The sequence below is a fragment of the Chiloscyllium punctatum genome, chromosome 10 (assembly GCF_047496795.1).
Source record: "Chiloscyllium punctatum isolate Juve2018m chromosome 10, sChiPun1.3, whole genome shotgun sequence".
NCBI classification, from domain to species: domain Eukaryota; kingdom Metazoa; phylum Chordata; class Chondrichthyes; order Orectolobiformes; family Hemiscylliidae; genus Chiloscyllium; species Chiloscyllium punctatum.
This window is the reverse complement of record NC_092748.1, coordinates 72,292,798-72,310,854: the sequence shown is the minus strand read 5'-3', so window position 1 is coordinate 72,310,854 and position 18,057 is coordinate 72,292,798. Positions and strand designations below refer to the sequence as shown.

Genomic DNA, 18,057 nt, shown 5'->3' with positions numbered 1-18,057 from the left:
TGGTGCTGGGTCTACTACTTTTCATCATTTATATAAATGATTTGGATGTGAGCATAAGAGGTATAGTTAGTAAGTTTGCTGATGATACCAAAATTGGAGGTGTAGTGGACAGTGTGGAAAATTACCTCAGATTACAACGGAATCTTGATTAGATTGGCCATTGGGCTGAGAAGTGGCAGATGGAGCTTAATTTAGATAAATGTGAGGTGCTGCACTTTGGGAAAGCAAATATTAGCAGGACTTATACACTTAATGGTAAGGTCCTTGGAAGTATTGCTGAACAAAGAGACCTTGTAGTGGAGGTTCATAGCTTCTTGAAAGTGGAGTCGTAGGTAGATAGGATAGTGAAGAAGGCGTTTGGTATGCTTTCCTTTATCGGTCAGAGTGTTGAGTGCAGGAGTTGGGAGGTCATGTTGCGGCTGTACAGGACATTGGTTAGGCCACTGTTGGAATATTGCATGCAATTCTGGTCTTCGTCCTATCGGAAAGATGTTGTGAAACTTGAAAGGGTTAAGAAAAGATTTATAAGGATGTTGCCATGGTTGGAGGATTTGAGTTATTCGGAGAGGTTGAATCGGCTCAGGCTGTTTTCCCTGGAGTGTCAGAGGTTGAGGGGTGACCTTATTGAGGTTTATAAAATCATGAGGGGCATGGATAGGATAAATAGACAAAGTCTTTTCCCTGGGGTGGGGGAGTCCAGAACTAGAGGGCATCGGTTTAGGGTGAGAGGGGAAAGATATAAGAGACCTAAGAGGCAACTATTTCACTCAGATGGTGGTCTGTGTAAGGAATGAGCTGCCAGAGGATATGGTGGAGGCTGGTACAATTGCGACATTTAAAAGGCATCTGTTTGGGTTTATGAATAGGAAGATTTTGGAGGAATATGGGCCATGTGCTTGCAGGTGGGACTAGATTGGGTTGGGATATCTGGTCGGCATGGACGAGTTGGACTGAAGGGTCTGTTTCCATGCTGTACATCTCTATAATTCTATGACTCCACCCCCACAGCTCTCTGTGACTCTCAACAATTTGAAACAAGAAATTCCTCCGCATCATGGTCTTAAATTACTGCCCCTTTATTCTGAGACTGTACCTTCTCGTCCTAGACTCTGCCATGAGGTGAAACATTCTCTCAACATTTACCCAGTTAAGCCCCTTAACAATCCTATATGTTTCAATGAGATCATTCCTCATTCTTGTGAACTCCAGTGAGTAGAGTCTCAACCTGTTGAGCGTTTATTCAAATGCTAATCCCTCCATACCACGGATGATCCTAGTGAATCTTCTGTGAACTGCCTCAAGTGAAATGATATTTTTCTTTAAATAAGGGGATGGAAACTGCTCACAGTACTCCAGATGTGGTCTCACCAGCCTCTAGCATAGTTGCAATAAAACGTCCCTCCTCTTATCCTTGAAGTAAGGCCAACATTCCACTAGACTTTCTGATTACCTGCTGCAGCTATGTGATAGCTTTTGGTGCGTCATCCCAACTACCCCCAAGCCTCTTTGTATTTTAGCTTGCTGCAGTTTCTCTACATTTAAATAATGTTCTGTTCTTTTGTTCTCCCTCCCAAAAGGAACAACTTTGCAATTGCCCACATTATATGCCATTTTCCAACTTATTGACCACTTAATCTATCAATAGACCTGATCATAGATTGCCAGCTGTGTCACTGCAATCTTAACAGTCAGGGCAAACACTTAGTGTCTCAAGAAGGTCAATGATCTTCTCTGTTCTGCCAAGATAAGTGGCACTGCCTTCTTTTTGCTAACTCATACTCAATCCATCTCTGTTACTGCAACACCTTCCACCAAATCTCACACTCTATCGCTCTCACTATTGCATGCAACGTCTTCCTTCACCTGCTGTCACCCACTCATTGCCTCAGGCTACTCAGCCTGCATAGCTTCTGTGCTGCTACTCAATCACTCAGACCACCTCACCACATTTAGAATTAGGACTAGAATATCCTTTATTGTCATGTGTACTGAGTACCAACACAGGGTGCCATCTTAGGTACAAAGGACCAAGTTACACATCTTTACAAAAAGAATAAATAAGAAAAGTAATTGTATTACTTTAAAATGATTCATAGTATGAATTAGAAATATGACCTAGTTTAAAGGATAGACATTACAAATAAACATTACATTGCAGTAGTTCATTCATAGTCTGACTGCTCATCCTAGGTCCCAGTCCAACAATCATCCCCGCTCTGTTCCAAGCCTCTAGTCCACTCTGGATTGGCTGTTGGCTGCTCCCTGGTATGTTTTCTCTGGGACTGCCACCAGCTGCCGCTCCGGGTCTGTATCCCCGTGCACCTCTGTTCTGGGACTGTAACTCCACACCAGCCTCTGCTCCAGGACTGTATCCCCACGCCGGCCTCCGCTCTGGGACTACATCCCCATGCCAGCCTCCACTCTGGGACTACATCCCCATGCCAGCCTCCGCTCTGGGACTACATCCCCATGCCAGCCTCTACTCTGGGACTACATCCCCATGCCAGCCTCCGCTCTGGGACTACATCCCCATGCCAGCCTCTACTCTGGGACTACATCCCCATGCCAGCCTCCGCTCTGGGACTACATCCCCATGCCAGCCTCCACTCTGGGACTACATCCCCATGCCAGCCTCCACTCTGGGATTGCACCCCGCACCGGCCTCCGCTCTGGGACTGCTTCTCAGCATTGGCCTCTGCTCCAGGATTGCATACCCATGCCAGCTTCTGCTCTGGGACTGCTTTCCTGGACTGGCCTCCACTCTGGAACTCATTCACCACATCAGCCTCGCTCCAGGAGTCATTTCCTGCACTGGCCTCTGCTCTGGGACCCTCCTCTTCACACTGGCCTCCACTCTGGGACTGCATCCCTCCACGCCAGGTCTCATTCCCCGCGTCGGCCTGACTCCGGGACTCATTTCCCAGTGCCAGCCTTGCTCCAGGACTCATTCCCAGTGCCAGCCTCGCTCCGGGACTCATTACCCTGTGCCAGCCTCACTCCGGGACTCATTCCCTGTGCCGGCCTTTGCTCCGTGACCACTTCTTATGTTGGCCTCTGCTCTGGGACTGCTTTCCCATACTGGCTTCAGCTCTGGAACTGTGTCCCCGCCATGCACTGCGCTCCAGAACTGCTTCTTGCACCAGCTACTGCTCAGGAACTGCTTCCCCGTTCCAGCCTGTGCTCCGGGACTGCTTTCCCATTCCGGCCTCCGGTCCGGGATTGCTTCTCTGTTCCACCCTGCACTCCAGAATTGCTTCCTGCCTGTGCTCCGGAATGGCTGCCGATAAGTCAACTTGCCTCTGGGACCTGCCAGTGATGGCCTCTGGTCTGGAGTTGCCTCCTCCATTCCCCTCTCGGTAAGTCAAAATTTGAAGGAAACAAAGCACAGAAAAGGAGGAAAAAAGAGAGGACAAAAAAGTGGCGGAGCAGCAGAACTCAGGCTGGAGTGTCTTCCTCTGTCGCCATCTTGTATCTTGTTTTCCCCACCTGCACTTGTTCCAATAGCTGTGCCAGACATTCTCAATCCTCCCTTGATCTCATTCCAGAAAAAAAATCAGCCTTGAATATGACTAAAAGAGCCAGGATGGGTAGTGTAGTGCCCAACATTCAGCTTCTCACTCCCTCCATGGAGAGGATTTTGGCCCTCTACAGTGAAGACCAGGACCAGTCCTGTGGAGATACTAAAACATCCTTGTCTTGACAAATGTGAAGCATTAAAAATCAAGAGAACTGCTGATGCTGTAAATCAGAAACTAAAACAGAAATTGCTGGAAAAACTCAGCAGGTCGAGCAGCATCTATGAAGAGAAATCAAAGTTAATGTTTTGGGTCTGGTGACCCTCCATCAGAACTGTGAAGCATGTTCATTCTTGTATTACTCTGCATTTCCCCCATGATCAATGTACTCTCAAAATTTTATTTAAATATCAAATCAGTCATTGGATGTGGCTGCTCCAATATTTATTGCCCATTCTTGTGGTCCTTGAGAAGATGGTGGTGAGCTCACTGCCTAAATTATTGAAGTTCATGTGTTGTAGGTAAACCTATAATGCCTTTAGGGAAGTAGGTTCAGAATGTCATAACCTCCACACCTTGGTTGCGATGTATAGTCTCTCTCACTTCTTGCAGGTGGTAACGGTTTTCCAAAATCTTCACGGTTAAGAGGGCAGTGCCAAAAGATCTGCCCTCCTTTACTTCTGAGGATGAAAATATTGATGCATCAGACGATGCACCAGCAAGCCTGCCTCCTGCACCCTCCACCAGCCCTGACACTGGCCACATTAACATGATTAGAATCAGTAGCACTTGATGCTGAGGATGTCACTGCCATATCTTTGCAGTGGTTAAAGAAGAAACACCCAGGTTGGTGGCACTCAGAAGTCTGGAGACAAAGCACCTTCTGGTCCTCAGGCAGGAAAGGACTCTGGGATGTCACCAATTTGTGATTTCATTGACAGGCACAAGCAGACACCGGAGCAGCAGGCAGGAGGGTCAGGAGCACTGGACAATGGGACACAACTGTTGCAGGGCTACATTAATGGGGTTGGGACCCTGCTGCTTCATACATGTGAATGTCTGATTCCCCAAATCCCCACCCAATCCATCTATCTAAATTTTCTCCTGCCAACTTCATTCGCTCCTCAGTCCCAGGCATATCATGTATGCTGCTCGATCTAGTAATCCACAAAGGTGATGTTTACAATTTATGCAATCCCCTCCCACATTACCCCTTTCCCATCAACACTCTATTGCCTCCCCCCATTTGTCTTCCTTCACTATTGTAATCTGCTCTGCATCCCTGCATTCTGCTTCCAAACCCCATAATGAAGTTCAGCTTTCCTATAGTACCAATGGTCCCTGATAACCCACTCTTGACTTGTAGTGGACAAGACCCTCGAACTGACCATGTGTGACTCAACTGGACAGTCTCAAACAATGAGTGACCAGATTCCTGAGTGATACTTGTGCAATTTCCCGACAGTCTTCCCGCAACTCACTGGACTGATTACACTGTCCCATTCCATAGACTGTAGAGGTATGGACCCCATGACTTTGGCCACCCTAAGATGCTGGACTGATATGAGAGGCTGGTTTGACTTACAGTGCTGGAACTCCCACCTGAAAAGTGTCTCTGTGGACTTGGCTGAGGACGACTCCACTTGGACTTTGAGACATGGCCATTTGCTTGCAGTATATGCAGTGTCTTTGACACACATGGTGCACTGACGTAGGTTAGTATCATATTGCAACATGTCTGCTCCCTTGATTGATTACTGCTGCTGACTACATGACAAGCTCCCTGGCTAAAAGACAAGTTAAGACAGACATACCGTGAGCCTTTAAGTATAGGTGAGGGTGCAAAGTGCCGAAAGGAAAGGATAGGCAAAGCAGGGATGCTGTAAGCATCAAAGTAGGCAGAAAGTGAATGAGCGCTGAGGGGCAAGAGCAGCACTGAAATATACAGGGGTCCAGTCCATGAGCTAGAAGCCTGTTGCTGCTTGAGAAAGGTTTCTGGCAGTAACATTGCAAGGAAAGGTTTTCATGCACTCCGAAGTATAGCACTGAAGTGCAGAAGCATACTATAAATGGATCAGAGATACCATGATAAAATATCAATGTCAATGTCTGTGAATGTAGAGTCTGTGCCGTGGAGTGTGCCCAGTGATGTTGGTGCCTGGTGTCCAGGAGAGAAGTTTGGAAGAGCAAGTGATGAGCTGGAGTTCCCACGTACCTGCTCTGATTTATGTGTCTGGAAATGTCAGCATCTTCTGCTATTTGATGTGAGGAAGAATGGGATACTGCATATTAATGAGGTGAGATTAGGCAATAATCAGGGTGATAATGTATGATAATTCATCATCTGTAGTGAGAGAAATAGAGTTCACGTTTCAAATCCAGTGTCACTGTTCTTCGGAGGAGATCCAAAGGGTTTATCAGATTCAAGATGTTAACTCTATTTCTTTCTCCTCAGTTGCTGCCAGACTACTAAATCTCTCCGGAATTTTCTGTATTTACTTCAGTTTTCCAGCATCTGCAGTATTTTGCTTTTATCGCACCATGAACCATGTTAATTCCAGGATTGCTAAAGCTGCCATCTAATCAGATTGGTGAGCAGCTTCTGAGCATGGGAATTCCTCCCATTGAAGGGCGCAAGTGCCATTTTGCACTAATCTTGCCTGACTGCAGCTTGTTATGCCTACAGGACAGGCTTATGTTAAATCTGTCAACTGGCCACTAACTTCTCTTCTGGTTGGGGTGGGCGTGCAATTAGCCAGCCAAGAAACACCATCCCCATAACTTTCCAACTGATGGTCCCCAGCTGATGGTAATACTAGATTTCAGTGTGAAACCTGGATTGATACATTCATGAATTGGTGATGTAGGATGTCTTCCTCTCAGAAATCTTAAAGCCTTCGACTTATAGAGGTTTTGACTCACAAACTTCAAAGTTAATTCATTTGTTCTTTTTTTCTCTGCCCTGACTGTCATTAGAGACTGATAAAACCCATTGCCATGGGCACAAACCTTTGCACTCTAACTGATCTTTGCTCCCTCTCTGGAAGAGACCTGCACATTCCTTAAATATCTGGATGATTTTCCCTTTCCAAAAAGAGAACTTCTGCTGTCTCTCTGTATCATGGGAAACCTTATTGTTGGGCAACTGCTCTATTGTTTTTCTCTCTCCCACTGCTTGTTCTAAAGCATTGAACTATTCACCTCTATGATCTTTCCTTAAACAAAACTTTTTTATATACATCTAAATACACTTACAGACAGTTCAGTATCACTAACATTATTCAAAAATGGAACAAAAACTATTTCTTCTCTCCTTAATACACACCACACAGAAAAAAATTAAAACTATACATGGTTTTGTGCTCTTTAGAACCCAAGATCCAACTAATAATAGTATCATGAACCTTCATCACACCCATATGAGCCAGCCTAGTTATTACCACCATTCCTCTCTTTCTCCAATGTCTGACTGTTGGTCAGCTAATCACCATGGTCTGAGTTAGTACAATCCGAGTTGTACTCTGGTGCTTGCAGGTTGCTTGTGGCAAAAAAAATGCCCAGGCCTCCTGGAAACAATAATGAACAATAGCAGAATTGCTCCAACGGCTGCCTGTGTGAAATTAAAATTGACTTATAAATCTGTATGTTTCATTATGTTTGTTCACTTAGTCATATTAAATATATTAGTACATTTATAATCCATGCTATGTTTTTCTAACATTTTCTGAAATTGAAAATCATCTAGGTTATGTATAGAAACTAACAGCTGTAAGCAACAAATTGTTTAATTCTGGGCTAATATTAGTCAGGCAAAGCTGCAGTATAGAGAGCAAGCTAAATATACTGGCAGTCTTTGATGATTCTGGACCCAAGAAAAATATCTAGACTGAAAATACTAAAATGTTGCAATGATGGCAGTGGTAAGATAGAATATTACTTCTGTACTACACAATTATTTAAATTTGAAGTAAGTGTAAATATAAATGTCAGAGCTTCAGATAAAAAGGTATTTCTATCCTAGAGAGAGAGAGAGAGACTGTGGTAAGACTATAGACTTTCTGGTTGGGACTTAATGTAATGACATTCTTTGTGACTTTGTTAAGGGCTTTTTGGTACTATAAGCAGAGATGGAAACTTGATTGTGTGCGTTAATGGGAGATTTTATGTGGATGGTGATGGTCCTTATGAAAAAGTGGAGATTAAAATTTCCTTATAGGAAACCAGATTTTCAGTGAAAATGAATAATATCATTGAAAGAAATTTAAAATTATAACCTGAAACACAGTAGTTGGAATAATATCCTCAACGCTCTTGTTTATGTAGGGAATCAACAATGCTTACACTCACAAATATCTCTCATATTGAAAAAGAGAGAATAGTAAGATGATAGCATAGTTCGTGTTTATTTTTAAGGGAAATATTATATTCTAGAGACTGATTATTTCACTGAATTTCCTTTTATGTGACAAAATCCAAGAAGCCACTTGTGAAATGCATGTTAACACATCGATCACCATGTTCAGTGTACCTCAACAAATTGAGTCCAATAACAATCTTCAGTGAGCTAATGCATTCTTCTAAGACATAGAGTCATAGAGTCATGCAGCACAGAAACAGACCCTTCAGTCTAACGCATCCATGCCAACAAGTTTCTCAAACTAAACTAGTCCCATTTTCCTGTGTTTGGTCCATAACCTTTCCTTTTCACCAAATGTCTTTTAAATGTTGTAACTGTCCCTACATCCACCACTTCCTCTGGCAGTTCATACAAACTGCCCTCTGTGTGAAAAAGTTGCCCCTCAGGTTCCTTATAAATCTTTGTACTTTACCCTAAATAAATATCGTCTAGTTTTGAACTCTCCTACCTTTGCTATTGATCTTACCTAAGCCCCTTATGATTTTATAAACCTTTATAAGGTCATCCCTCAACCACCTAAGCTCCAGTGAAAAAAGATCCCAACTTATCCAGCCTCTCCTCATAACTCAAATCCTCTAGTCACATTTAGATATAAAATGGGGTATTTGACATATTGTCTCTTCTCATAACCAGGGACAGTCGAAATATTCTCGCAGTACACTGCATTGCTTTTAAAGTTGATGATAACATCAAATATTACATTGAAAATGTTGTTCTAAATGTTTGAGTAGCTTTAGTGACGTTATAATTTCATTATGACTACAAGAATTGGAGAAGGGCAGGGAGTTGAGATATTGGCATTCTTTTTCAGATGTAATTTTATGAGAAATCGAATACATTATACTTCTGTTTAATTTCTGTGTATATTTTGAATTAGGATATTTTAAAGCACAGTATAGGTTGATTTATATTTGCTCATGGAAAGCAGGTGTTGCTAAACAGGCCAACATCTATTATCCATCCCTAATTGTCCTGGATAAGGTGGTGCTGAGCTGCCTTCTTGAGCTGCAATGCTTGTGGTGTGGATTGCCCACAGTGCAGTTAGTAAGGGCACGCTGGCCTGCAATAATTGCTTTGGACTTGCATCCTTCTACCAACAGATCATCAATAAAAAAATGGTTAGGTTTGTCCAGAAGTGCTTTCAAAAGTGCTTTCACTGATAGGTGTTGAGGCAACGACCAGTTCCATCAGTTTTTCAGCCATGATAGCTTTGCTGAAATCACATTCTGTATCATTGTATTGATATTTACCTATGAATGTGTCAGCTGTTTCACTTGGCTGTTGTTAGTATGACAGGAATTCAAACAGTTATCCAGAAATTAATCCTCCAAGATCTGAAAACCTTTGCCATCGTTGTCAGAAATAGGGAGGGATTATGTGGGATGATTAGAATCCCTATAGGATGGAAGCAGGCCATTTGGCTTGCCCAAGTCCACAACAACCCTCCAAACAGCATCCACGCAGAGCCAGTCCCCTACCCTTTCCCTGTAACCTACAATGGTCAATCCGCCTAACCTGCTCATCTTTGGACTATGGGAGGAAACCGGAGCACCTGGAGAAACCCACACAGGCGCAGAGAGAATGTGCAAACACCACACAGTCCCTCAAGGCTGGAAACGAACTCAGGTCCCTGGCACTGTGAGGCAGCAGTGGTAGCCACCAGTATTCTTTTTAACTCTTTGGTACCCAAACTGAGAAAAAAATTGACTACTTGTCATTCTTTAGCAGTTTTCTGCTGATACAGGAAATAAAAATTGATATTTTCTTTCTTTGAACAGCTGAATTTCTAATGGAATGTCAAAGATGTGCCCATAGTTAAGTGTTTGTAATCCATTTCTAGTTACAGACCTTTGTTTTGCTATGATCCCAGCCGATCATACGACTGCATAAGTCAAATCTCAGAATGAAATGTCACTTTATAAATCATAGGCTTCATTTCTTTTTGATAATGTGGTGGTTAGTACTGAGACATATTCACAAGAATTTGTAGGTGTTCTGTAATTACAGGAGATAAGTACACAAAAGAGAATAAATTCAATGAAAAGACATTAATTAGAAATACCTACTTCACATCATGTAGGCTTTTTCAAATTATTATGCTGATTTGGAAAAAAAATGGCAGAACGTCTGAAACCATGTAAGCATTATAATGCAGAAAGTTGCTTTACAAATGAATATAAGCACCGTAACAGGAGTAGGCAATTCAGACCCTTGAGCAAAAGTGAGGGAGATTAGAGTCGAAAAGTGTGGTGCTGGAAAAGCACAGCAGGTCAGGCAGCATCTGAGGAGTAGGAGAATTGACGTTTCAGGCATAAGTTTCCTGATGAAGTGCTTTTGCCCCAAACATCAATTCTTCAGCTCCTCAGATGCTGCCTGACCTGCTGTGCTTTTCCAGCACCACACTCTCAATTCAGGCCCTTGAGTCTGCTCCACCATTTAACATGATCCTGGACAATCTCATCTCAACTTTAACTCCACTTTCCTGCCGACTCCACATAATCCTTTCACTCATTATTAATTTAAAAAAACAGCCCATCTCTTCCTTATACTTATTCAATGTCCCAGCATCTGCTGCACTTGAAGGTAGTGAATTCCATCGATTCCTGACCATTTGTGAGAATTAATCCATAAGTCTATTTTAAATCTGTAACCCTTAGCACAAAAGACTTTTTTTTGTAGGAGCAATTTGGAATTGTCCCCATAACAATTAAAAATACCCACCTCTTAAAAACAAGTTTAGCAGGCTCTTGCAATTATGTCAAACAAACACAGAACACTGGGGAAACTCAGCAGGTCTGGCAGCATCTGTGCAGGGAAGATCGGAGTTACCGTTTTGAGTCTGTTATGACAACATAACATCGAATGCATCCCATGGACATTGATATGCAGTTCCTGCATGCATCTTGAGGAATATGACATATTGTTGTCCAAACCAATGACCGCCTTCTCAATGGAGAAACTCATACATTAAAAGCCATGAACTATTATGGCACACATGAGCTGCATGGACTCTTTCGTTCTTAGCCAAAGACTATGCATAGCCTCAGGAAACTCTGAAATGGAAAAGAAATCGGTCGCCGCTTCACTAGGTGGGAGACAAAACAACTGCAGATGCCAGACCCAATGTAAACAAGCAGGAGGTTGGAAGAACACAGCAGGCCAGCCAGCATCATGTGGTGCAGAAGTCGACGTTTTGGGTGTAACCCTTCTTCAGGACTGCGGGGTGGGTGTAAGGGGAGCTGCAGATAAAGGGTGTGGTGGATCATAGAATCCGACAGTGTGGAAACAGGCTATTTGGCCGAACAAGTTCAAACTGACCCTCTGCAGAGTACCCCACACAATTACTCTACATTTCCCCTGACTAATAAAACTAGCCTAAGGTAAAAACAATGACTGCAGATGCTGAAAATCAAATACTGGATTAGTGGTGCTGGAAGAGCACAGCAGTTCAGGCAGCATCCAACGAGCAGCGAAATCGGATGCTGCCTGAACTGCTGTGCTCTTCCAGCACCACTAATCCAGTAATAAAACTAGCCTACCCATCCCTGAACACTATGGGCAATTTAGCATGACCGATTCACCTAACCTGCACATCTTTGGACTGTGGGAGAAAACCAGAGCACCCAGAAGAAACCAGCATATTCACAGGGACAATGCACAAACTCCACAGACAGTCTCCCGAGGCTGGAATTGAACCCGGGTTCCTACCGCTGAGAGGTAGCAGTGTTAACCACTGAGCCACTATGACATCCCACAAAATGAGGATAGGTGAAGACAGGTAGAAGATGTGACCTGGTTTGTAAACAGGAGGAATGAATCTGGTAGGTGGCTTCTTTTCAATGGCCACTGAAGGCTTGTACCAGGACTGTGTCTATCCTCACTCCTCTGATGGGAACTGAGCACAGTTGTTAGATTAGATTACCTACAGTGAGGAAACAAACCATTTGGCCCAACAAGTCCACACCTCCAAAATCTTTTGCTTTTCAGAAAATATTTATTTTTGATTACTGTAACATCAATATAATAAATATGTAGCTATGATTAATCAAATATGTGTCTATTTGATTTTTCCATTTCGCAGTAAAGAATTTAAAAGGTTAAAATAATTTGGAATTATTACATTTGATCTCCAACAATAATTATTTATAAGTTTAGTTTGTATATTTCAACTCATTTGGAACTTTTTTGTATTCTGATATCTTAGACTAAAGCAAGGCGAATACAATTATATTAATTAAAACGTTTCAGGCAAAGATACGGGTATTGAAGCATTGTGTGTTCCGTACCTCATGACAAAGTGAGCACTGTTCTTCATGAAATATGATAGTTCTGAGCTTTGGTTTGGCAGAGCCACTGAAATTAAAACGCATACAGGGACACAATTGGAATTAAGCCTGAATGCATTTCCTATATCATTTCTCTATAAGGGAAGTCACCTTTTGCGTAAAACAAAACCCTACAATTTTAAACTTTAATTCTGCAAAGTTGTTAGTTCCTTTCAAGAATTGCAAACATTTCGATAAATCGCATTTACCAAGCAGTTAAGACAACAAATGGTTTCAATATTGTACTTCGCCATTCTAATATGCAAGATAGAAAAGACTTCGCTACATAAGGTTTCACATGTAGTTTCCATTCTGTGATTGGAGATCCTTCAGTTTTTGTCTTCGAAACCTCCATGCTGACGGATTTAAATAGCAGATTATGTACCTCAATTCATGCGGCGTCATAACGGAAGCCTCCTACTTGTTAGAGCCTTTGATAGTGCTTAACCTAGACAAGCCGGAATACACTGACAAGATATTTTGTGTATTGACAGGCTAACTTGTCTTGCCTTTTCTGATCTCATTTTCAAACAAAAACGGCATGAAGGCTGCTGCATCAGCAAGTCCCTGTTCAGTGCCTTTTGCCCCTCCCCCACCACCCTTCGTCGGGAGGCAGAGTTGAGTTACCTGAAGTTACAATCGAGACTTATCCCTATTTCTGCGTCATTACCTCAGAGGGTAGATTATATTAGTTATTTTTCATTCAAATAGAAGTGTGAATCAGAGATTAAACAGGCACAGTTCACTCTCTTTGCTCTAAGTTTAAGTACTAAGGGAAGTTCTACCCATGCTGATTCTTGGAAAGGTAGGCGGTGATTGGGTGAAAAATGTAATGACATGCGGCTGTGGAGTCAGGAAAGTGCTGGTAACAGACAGCACCGTATCATCACCTCATTTCAGACGAGGGCAAGTGTAGATAACTCCGGTTCATTTAGCGTGTCCTAATGTGCAATTCTAAATTACCTGTACAATCTTTTTTATAATGCAATGCGCCCATGCTTACATTAATTGCAGAGCTGATCAAGATATGCAAGTTCGATTGTCGTCATCTCTGCTGGTAAGTAAGGCATGCTAATATAAATAATCAAGATAGAAAAATGTGAAAGTTTGGAGAAGGATTTGAAACATAGTAAACATTTATTTTCAAATCTGTATGGTATTATAGTTGGTGGCATCATTATGCAGTTTTACTTTTACACTAAAATTTGGACAGTTTTCATTTTAATTGAAGAGATTTCAAATTTCACTCACTGATAAGTAGAATGTTAAATGATTAATTCATTTCACTTGCGAACAGGGATTTAATATCTGCATCTATTACATTTTATACCTTACACCTTGATTATTATGTGCAGGTAATTAAAGTATTTAATGAAGATGGCACAAGTCAGACATTGGAGGTGCCAAGTGACATCATAGCTCGTGATGTGTGTCAGTTGTTTCTCAAGAATAATCACTGTGTCAATGACAATACCTGGACACTCATTGAGTACCTTCCTCGTCTTGATATGGGTAAGTGTGAATATCATGGATATTAGTTTCTGGACATGAAGCTGAATTTTTCTTTTTTGCTTAGCTTTGCTGCATACTTTTTATTTAATGCCATGTGTTAGAAAGGAATTTTTTTTACTATGTATATGCAAGCTTGCATTTATTTTGCTTTTATGCTCTGTGCTGTCGCTCATGTTTATTGTATCATTCCTCTACCATTGAGGCAATTATTCAGTTGCACACGCACAATTTTAGTGCCTATCACTGTGCACAGAGAGGCGTACCTTTGAAACAGTGAGTGCAAAATTTTATTGCCCTGTTGTCTGTGGGTAATCAACTACAATTTTCATTGGGGTAGTCAATCAAAATATGTTTCAGGATAACCTTTCAGTGGGCTTCCATTGATGATGAATTAGCTGACTGTTTGTTTCATATTTTCCAAGATTTTGCTCTAATTTTCAATTAAATCTGGTGTGGTGCCAAATTGAGTAGAATCAATCCTGTCAGTTATTTGCTTGTAAGACCATGTTAAAATAACTGATTTATTTTGGCACTTTTGAAAAAATACTCCAATAACTACCTTGTTGATTTTAAAAAAAAAATTCTGATTTGTTGATTAAAGCTAACACTTTCTGTGAAAAGTATCTATTCTTTGCTGAGTAATTATGTTATGAACTGGATACACTCCACTCACCTTTGTGTACTGTTGAGGAAACACCTGGAGTCTCCATTAGTGCATAATTTCATTTTTTTTTTACTGATAAAATGTATTGATTTGTATTTTAGGCTTTGCAGCTGACCTAGACTTTATTTGGAAGTCACAGTACCAGATTTTCTCTCCACTTTGTGAGGAGTTTGAACTAAAAGTGAAAAGCAACTTAGCATATTGAACAGCATCAATGGAGAGGAACAGAATTAATGTTTCAGATCAAAGCAAAATATTATGGAGGTTGTAAATATGAAATAAAAACAACTTGCTGAAGAGACTGTTAGAGTATCTGTGGACAGAAAAGCAGAATTAAATTTAGTTCTGACAAGAGTTAAATCAGACTCAAAACCATTAGCTCTGTTTCTTGTTCCACAGAGTACTTCCAACATTTGCTGATTTTTATTTCAGATTTTCTGCATCTGTGATACTTTACTTTTGTGTCACCCTTGAAATGCTTGGCTCAAACCTTAAGGCTGTAGCATTTTGTTTTGCATTGTGTGTACCTGTATGCACACATCTCTCTATCCTATTAAATCATTTACTCACCTCAATTAGAGCAATGTTTCTTTCTCCATTCTTCAGGGGGAAAAGTCTTAATCTCACCAAATTGCCCTCAATTTAACCCTTTCAGTCAACTTAGTTTTTTAAACTCTGGTCAATGGCTCAGTGTTGCTGGACCAAGAAAACTAATATGCCTGCCATTTAGTTAAGCTTAACCTTGTCTTTGTTCTTTACATTATTGGAACTTCTATATCGCAAGTCACTGCTGATAATCTTGCTGCAAGGAGCACAGGGCAAATATTAACTGATCAGATTGAAGGATTATGAAACTAATTGTGCAAGGACTGACAAGAAGTATAAGAAAAAAATAATGAATTTGACATAAAATCATAAATAAAAACCGAATGGAGTGAATGATTAGGTGAATAATGTTAAAATTAGAATTAAATTGTATTCTTTTTCAAAAGCAAAACCTCCAATGGCGATGAAAACCTAACAGACTGAAACACCACACTGGTATGAGTTAATTTTTAATTCTGGAGTGAATGATCAATACCATAGAAAATCTAGGTGAAAGTGAGGACTTCAGATGCTGGAGATTAGACTCGAGAGTGTGGTGCTCGAAAAGCACAGCAGGTCAGGCAGCATCTGAGGAGCAGGAAAATCGACGATTCTGGCAAAAACACTTCACCATAGAAAACCTATCACGTTAAGAGTATTTACTTTTGAAGTGATGAGCACTTTCTTTGCTGAGCTCTTTATGAATCATGAAAATGCAGCAACTTTAAAGATGTTGCAATGGGGTGATAGGTAATGTGATGCTGCTTATGAAATTCCAATAGCTTAACAATGCAACCTTTGGATATTTAGCGTAAACCATGTCAAAGATTAGTAAACAAAATTGGAGCCCATGCGATTAAAGGCACTGTGTGGATACAAAGTTGACAAAGACAAAGAGTACAATAGTTTTGAATGGTTTGTTTTTCAGACTGGAAGGAAGTATATTTCACCACAGGCCAGTATTAGACCCATTGCTGTATATGTTAATGAGCTGTAACCTGGGTACACAACAGCAACTTGATTACTATCTTTAACATAGTAATGCATTCTCAGACGCTTGACATAAGCATTATCTGGTTATCTGCATTGAGTTATATATGCAGAGCAAATTTCAAAGTTTTCTGATTAACAATCAGCCAGACATAACAGCAGCGATGTTACAACTAAACCTCTTAAGGAGATAAGCTGCTGAATGGCTGGTGCATTTTTAGAAAAAGAACAGGAATAAGTCACGGAACTCTTTTGAACCTGCTTCACAATTCAATACGATAGTGAGAAAATCAGCCAAAGTCCTTCTAAATGTCTCCAAATGTTTTAATTCCCTTAGTATTGACCTCTTTTTAATAAACTCACTAACAGTGTCTTGTACTGTATAGAATTCCAAAGAGCACAACCTTTTGACTGAAGAAATTTTGCTTCTTCTCAATTCTAAATTGCTGACTCCTTACACCGCCCTAGTTCTCGACACCTCCCTAGTTCTCGACCCTGCAGCCAGTGGAAAAAGCCTTGCTGCATTTACTCTGTCAAGTTCCATAAGAATTTTGTATGTTTCAATTAGATCACTTGTTATTCTTCTAAATTTCAGGAAATATAGGCCCAGTTTATTTAATCTGTCCTCATAGGACAATCTCCTCATCCCTGGAATCCCAAGTAATGAATCTTTCATGCAGCCCTCTGCGTTAGTATATCCTTCCTCAAGTAATGGCACTAAAACTCTGCACAGTGCTTCAGGTGAAATTTAATGCACAACAGTATGAAAGCATAAATGTTTGGAGAAAGGGTATTATAAATGACATTGTATTGCAGGAACTAAGAATCAAAGTGTGCATATTAAAATCATAAATTTTACAGTAAGTCTTTCATTCCAACTAGCTAATTGTAGCTAATCCCAGCTGCTACACTTTAGGCAGGATATTTCAGACTTGGAGGATAGACAGGAGGCTTAGCAAAAAGTACTTTTGGATTAGAGATCTCAGTGGTGAATCTTGCAAAATTGGGATGACTCTCATCAGGCATAATGGTTCAGGCCAGATCTGATAGAAGAGTATAAAACGTCATGAGAGGATTTGGTAAAGTTAACTTTTGAAAAAAAAAATCAAAAATCAGGTGATAGGGATTTAGACTTCTGGGGAAAGATTTTCAGGTTATAGTCCAATATGTTTATTTGAAATCACAAGCTTTGTCAAGACAAGCTCCGAAAGCTTGTGATTTCAAATAAACATGTTGGACAATAACCTGTTGTAGTCTGACTTCCAACCTTGTCCACCTCTGTCCAACGCCAGCACCTCCAATTTAGGGAACCATTTGATAGGGTGTTGGGGATAAATAGACGAGTGAGACTATTTGTACAGCTATTTCAGCGATAGCACAGGCCCAATGCACTAAATCATGTCCTATGCAGAATTATTATGATTTTCTATAATTTTCACAAAGCTTTGATGTAGTAACAAAAATGTTTTTGAGATTAGTGGTCAGAATTTGGGTTGGATGGGAAATGGTTTAATTCTTGTAGAGAGAAGGTTGTTGTTCACAACTGGTTAAGTGTGAGGGCCAGTTATTAATGTGACCTCCAGAGTGTGGTTTTGGAGCCATTATTAATCTGGTTAAAGACATTGGGTAGGGGTTTGGAAGATATAGATAAAATAGGCCTCTGATATGTTGCATGGAAAAGTTGAGTTAAAGTTTAAGCATGTGTTCAGAGGCTTAAACTTAGGGCTGTTGAGTGGAAGGAACATTTTGATATTATGGTATGTGATTGTCTGAGGGTTCAGAAAACTATTGAAAAAGCTTTGGATGTATTACTCAAATGATCAAATAAAGCTCAAAATTTTATTATTCTTGGTTTGACCTCGTTAGGAATACTGAATGCATTTTACTTACTTCACATTTCTAGTGATATGGAATGGCTTACAAATTGTCTGAAAGGATGGCTTGTAGGTTGATGCCTCACTTGAAGAGCCAATTATTATCATTAAGCTTAAAGCAAAGGCCTTTTATTCTAGAATGGCAAAGACTTTGAAGACATTTATAAAATGATGA

General features: G+C 40.8%; 1 protein-coding gene across 2 annotated transcripts in view; it reads left to right on the top strand.

Moving 5' to 3' along the window:
- The window catches only part of grb14 (growth factor receptor-bound protein 14), a 150,472-nt gene that overhangs the window by 29,040 nt on the left and 103,375 nt on the right, over positions 1-18,057 (top strand). The window contains exons 2-3 of one of the 2 annotated variants that reach the window (XM_072579479.1): positions 13,272-13,314; positions 13,613-13,769. In XM_072579479.1, coding sequence (XP_072435580.1) covers positions 13,272-13,314; positions 13,613-13,769 — 200 coding nt within the window. The remainder of the gene's footprint in view (positions 1-13,271; positions 13,315-13,612; positions 13,770-18,057) is intronic. The other variant, XM_072579480.1, reaches the window with a different exon arrangement.